Below are 5,963 nucleotides of genomic sequence, written 5' to 3' on the forward strand. Positions count from 1 at the left end.
CTCAAAATAATAATAATAATAATAATAATGACGATGATGATGACGATGAAATAAACCTGTCAATGGATTTTCTTCCCAAATTCGTCCAGTTCATGTAATACAAGTTTTGTCCAGTAGGGGAAGTCAAGTGTCAGTAAAGTTGTTGGTCGACCGCTTCAAGATATAACAAAGAAGAAAATAGCCTGGTGTTTTGATGAACAGAGAATTAGAAAAGAATGCTAAAAAGGAAACAACGATAGGAATCGGAAGTTTTTGAGGTAACTTGAGCTTGTGTTTTTTAAAGGTGTTCTATTTTCCGTAGTTTATTTTAAGCACACGAGGCTATGAAAGTTGTGTATTTTTGATGATGAWACCAGCGGTTAGCGGGTTGTCTGCTAGCCAGCCAGTGCTTCTGAGATAAAGGACACATCAGACTTATTTTTACAGGTTAGCAAGTGATTAATTTTCATAAATAACAGCGCGGTGGACCATTTCGTAGTTACGAAATCGACTGTACCGTTTCTTGTTGTAACATGTGCACACTGAGCTTGCTCTGGAAACGCTATTGTTACCGAACCAATAGCGAACCAACCAGCCAGGAAAGAAGAGCCACTGTTCCACCGTGCTACGTGTCAGGACGTTTTAAAACAAAAATCTATTTTTTACCAGTTTATCAAAGTATTCTAACCTAACCTCAAGCGTACAGCTCAAGCAGGCAAAGAAACAAAAACAACATATTCCAACATGTCATTATTTAATTAACGAAAACAAATGCAAAGACTACGGACGATTCTACAGCTAAAACAAGCTGTTTTCTGAGCGTCTGTACTATAGCTGTAGAAGAATTAAATTTATTAAAAATGCTGTTTTTTTTTTCTTTCCAGCTGCCTGTAAGAGAACACCTCTCAGGACTTGAAAATGTAAGTATAACTGCCTTGAAATCATTTTACATGAATTACATAGTTGTAAATTTTAGATTTTCATACTAATGGTTTCTTACAACTCGTCTAATATTTAACTAACCCTGAATTCTAATTTTATCAACCTGTGACTTATTAAAGCTCCTTCTGTGACTTTAAAGGAGAATTTCTGCCTGAAAATGACTTAATATTTTTCAGTTTGATATAATTATACCGCTCATTGATGCAATAGTCATTTACACTTTGTGATGACTCCTAAAATGGTCATTCCTGGGGTTTTTCCACATCTGAAAAATGTATTGAATTAATTTTATTCAAATTATTATATTTTTAGACGCTTTTTTAAAAAATATTTTTGGCATCCCATCACTTTTTGGTTAAACATATGTGGATTTTGAAACAGAAACATTGTATTAAAACTTGTTTTTATTGTACCCAGAAGACTTGGACTTCAATATAAAATGAATACAAATGAGCAAATCTGAAAGAGTAACTGTGTTTCATCATGTTTTCCTGTGTTTTGTTAGATTGATGACAGCTCCACCGTCACTTCCTTTTCCTCTTGAGCACAAACTCACAAAACATCTGTCTCCACTGTACACTGCTGATTAAAAGCATGCAAGTTGATGATAATGAGAAGCCGGGTAGCGTCGGTAGACCTGCTGGTGGCAGAGTCGGTCTGTCTCTTAAATCTAGAAGGAAAAAGAAGCAAAAGGCGGGCAGGCCTTTAGACAGCCGAGTGGCCCTTGGCTTGGCGTTTCATAGATGGCGGTCACTGAGAAACAAATCTGGAATGCGTTCAGATGCAGAAGTGGCCTTATATCTTCTTAATGCGTAAGTTGTTTTCTAATATCTTTGTTACATGTTGTGCATGTTTGCAGCTTTAAATTTCCATCTTTACTAATACATTTTGCAAACACATTATTTTCACTTTCCATCACCCTTTTTTAATTGTTCCTCCAGTTTTCTTTTATTTATTTATTTATTTATTGCTTTATTACTTTATTAATTTCTTTAAAGGGGCTATATCATGTAAAATCCACTTTTTTGAGTTTTATATCATGTTATAATGTTATTCTCTCATCAAAAACATGCCCAGAGTCTTACTTTTACTCATTTATGCATGTTTGAGAAATCTGATGATGTCCTGAGGCAGCCAGGCAGGGGAGCAAAAATGACTGGTTGGGACTAGAACTGCCTTTTGGGACTAGCTCCTCCTCTGGGCTGTGTCTCCAAGCTGAACTTTCTCATCACAGAGCACGCACCCCGCCCGTGACTCCGGCAGGTTCTCCGCAGCAACAAAGCAAACAACTGGTGAAACTGAAACTGTCTGCTGAGCTCCCAATACTACTTCTCAGTGCAGCTATTTCAGATTCAAAATACCTTTGAGGGAATGTATTTTCAGATGCCAAGTAAACTACGCCGAGCTTCCATATCACAGCGCATAATAAAATAAATTTCTGTACAATAAAAATACAAATCACAAATAAAATGAAATGCGGCAGAAAGAAGAAAAATCTCCTATATCTACGCCTCCCCCCCACCAAAAAATAATAACTTTAAGCAATAATAATCTACAAACAAGAAAAATTAAACAAAACCAAACTCAAATCCTTGTTGAACAACAATTAGTATGAAAACACATTATATTGTTTCATATTTCTTTAACAAACTGACTTTTATCGTTCTCTTTAACAAACATTGATGTAGCATTTTTGACATCACTCTCCAGATTATTCCAAAGTCTTTTTCCTTGTATTGAAGTACACTGCTCCTTCAAACTGGTTCGAAATTTAGGTTTCACAATCTATTCCTTTCAGATCATAATAACTTKCTCTCTTAACAAAATTTAATTGGTTGTTTAAAGGTAATATGCATTTTGTGAGTTTTATACATAGAATAGAATAGAATAGAAACRGCCTTTAATGTCCCGCGCGGGGAAATTCAGGTGCAGTAGCAGCAGCAGGTACACACATCAATCCACAAAACAGTACGCTGCCATGTGACAACATCAATAGCAGCAAAAAATAATAGAATTAACGATAGTAACAACAAAATGAACATAGATCAAAGTCAAAAATAAGAATAATAATTACAGTACCGGTCCATCAAGGAGAAATTGGATAAAAATGAAAGTAAAAAGCAAGCTACTATGCAGAAAGATACATAATCACAAGAAATAAGAGTCATGACTGACTTGTGCAAATTGAGTCGAACTCGAGGATGTGCAAATTGTTTCAGACTCAGCCATTAATTCCTTAAGTCCTGTTCAGGAAAAAAACAGTGAGCAATTATTATTATTATTGTTTATTATTTGTGCAATGATTGTGAGGTAGAGTTGTTTGATGTGCAAACACAAACATGTATGCTTATGATTGTTGTGAGCAGTGATGGTTAAAAAGTCTAACAGCTGATGGGAGAAATGATCTGCTGTAACGCTCTTTTGTGCATTTAGGATGCAGCAGTCTGTCACTGAAGGAGCTCTGCAGATCAGCTACAGTTCCATGCATTGGGTGGGAGGAGTTTTCTGTTATAGATGTTATTTTACTCAGGGTTCTTCTACACTGGGACGATGGGGCATCCCAGCACAGAGCTGGCCTTCCTGATGAGTTTATCCAGCCGCTTCCTCTCAGCTGCAGATGAGCTGCTGCTCCAACAAACGATGCCATAAAAGATGGCTGAAGCCACATCTGTGTCAAAAGAATGTTTTCATGAGTGCCCCCTGTACTCCAAAAGACCTCAGCCTCCTCAGCAGGTAGAGTCTGCTCTGACCCTTCGTGTAAAGAGCRTCTGTGTTGTGAGTCCAGTCCAGTTTGTTGTTCAGGTGAACACCCAGGTACTTACAGTATAAGAGTCCACTATCTCAACGTCCACTCCCTGGATGTTCACCGGTGTCAGTGGGGTGGGACTGTGCAGAAATCCACCACCAGCTCCTTGGTTTTTAGCAGTGTTGATGAGGAGGTGGTTCCACTGGCACCAATCCACAAAGTCCTGAGTCCACTGTCTGTACTCTGAGTCCACTGTCTGTACTCTGAGTCCACTGTCTGTACTCTGAGTCCACTGTCTGTATGCTGAGTCRTCCTCACCTGTGATGAGGCYGACTATGGCCGAGTCATCAGAGAACTTCTGSAGGTGGCAGTGTGGGKTGTTGATGGTGAAGTCTGCAGTGTAGAGGGTGAACAGGAACGGTGCCAGCACTGTTCCCTGAGGAGCCCCCATACTGCAGACCAGCGTGTCCGAGATACAGCCCTGTGTCCTCACATACTGTGGGCGGTCCGTGAGGTAGTTAAAAACCCACTGGGACATGTGGTGGTCCACTCCAGACAGCTCCAGCTTGTCCCTCAGTAGTCCTGGCTAGATGGTGTTGAAAGCACTGGAGAAATCAAAGAACATGATCGCCACAGAGCTTCCAGGTTGCTCCAGGTGAGTCAGAGTGCGATGCATAAGGTAGGTGATGGCATCATCCACCCCGATGCCAGGCTGGTAGGCAAACTGTGGCAGATCCAATGAAGACCTCACCAGGGTGTGTAGATGGATGAGGACCAGCCTCTCCAGGGTCTTCGTCAGATGAGATGTCAGGGCTACTGACCTGTAGCTGCTGAGGTCCTTTGGGTGTTTTTTCTTTGGTACTGGTACCACACAGGAGGTCTTCCACAGTTGTGGTACTTTCCCCGTCTTCAGGCTCAGGTTGAACATTGTTCCCATGATGCCACAGAGTTCATCTGCACAGCACCTCAGGAGCCTGGAGCAGATTCCGTCTGGACCTGCAGCTTTAAGCACCTTGATCTCTAGCAGCTCATTCCTCACCCGGAGAGCTGAAAGGGACAAGATGGAGGTGGGGGAGGGAGACTGATGGCTGGAGTCCTCAAAAGAGGGGTGGGGTGCTTAGTGGCTGAGAGCTGCGAGGTGTCAAGTTCTGAGTAAGTRGGGTAGAGGATGTGGGGGATGGTGGAGAGCTGCTAGGTGCCAAGTTCTGATCCAAGAGATTTGTTGGTGGTGGAGTGGCTGACAGAAGTGGGGGACTGGGCTGGGGGAGGGGTGGGTGGCTGGTCAAACCTGTTAATGTTTACCCACCCCACATCTCCTGCAGCCTGCAGGTTTGTTTTATGGCCTGAGATTTTCTTCAGGTTTCTCCAGACCCCACTGGTGTTACCCTGCTGCAGTTGGTCCTCCATCTTCTTCCTATAGATGTTTTTCCCTTCTCTGATCTTTCTTCTCAGATCCTTCTGCACAGCTCGCAGCTCCCCCTTGTTTCTCTTTTTCTCCTTAAGCAGAGCCTTTATTTCAGGGTTGATCCAGGGTTTGTTGTTTGAGAAGCACCGTACCGTCCTGATGGGTACAGTGTTGTCCACGCAGAACTTTATGTAGTCCATGATGCAGTCTGTGATGTTGTCAATGTCTTCTCCATGAGGAGCACAGAGCTCTTCCCACACAATGGAGCTGAAACAGTCTCTCATCACTTCTTCTGTCTCCTCGGTCTATTTCGTTGATGTACGTGTCACCACTGGTTCACTGCGTACCAGAGGTTTGTAAACAGGCTGGAGATGAACCAGGTTATGGTCTGACCCTCCCAGAGGAGGCAGAGATGACAAATTATATGCATCTTTGGTGTTAGCATACAGTAAATCCAGTGTGCTGGTATCTCTGGTGTCTCTGTAAACCTGTAAAATATTATAATCAACCAACTCATAGAATTTCAATAATTTCAAATGATAAAAAATTTGATGGATGACTGTAGTGTTTTCTAGTGATAATTCTTACAGCTCTTTTCTGTAAAACAAAATTGGGTTTATAACTGTCTTGCATGCTTTCCCCCGGACATCAGTACAATAAAGCGTGGATTACATTATACAACATACAGGTCCTTCTCAAAAAATTAGCATATTGTGATAAAGTTAATTATTTTCTGTAATGTACTGATAAACACTAAACTTTCATATATTATATTTTAGATTCATTGCACACCAACTGAAGTAGTTCGAGCCTTTTTTTGTTTTAATATTGATGATTTTGGCAAAAAAGTAAAGAAAAACCAAAAATCCCTATCTCAAAAAATTAGCATAT

The 5,963-nt window shown here is 40.9% G+C and overlaps 1 protein-coding gene across 1 annotated transcript in view; it reads left to right on the top strand.

The window, feature by feature from the left end:
- Positions 1–149: 149 nt before the first annotated feature.
- Positions 150–5,963, top strand: part of atf7ip2 (activating transcription factor 7 interacting protein 2) — a gene marked incomplete in the record, with an annotated part of 16,993 nt that continues 11,179 nt past the window's right edge. The window contains 3 exon segments of the mRNA XM_014006931.1: positions 150–257; positions 864–899; positions 1,427–1,733. Coding sequence (XP_013862385.1) covers positions 1,516–1,733 — 218 coding nt within the window.

Source organism: Austrofundulus limnaeus, unplaced genomic scaffold (assembly GCF_001266775.1).
Source record: "Austrofundulus limnaeus strain Quisiro unplaced genomic scaffold, Austrofundulus_limnaeus-1.0 Scaffold38, whole genome shotgun sequence".
Taxonomy (NCBI): Eukaryota; Metazoa; Chordata; class Actinopteri; order Cyprinodontiformes; family Rivulidae; genus Austrofundulus; species Austrofundulus limnaeus.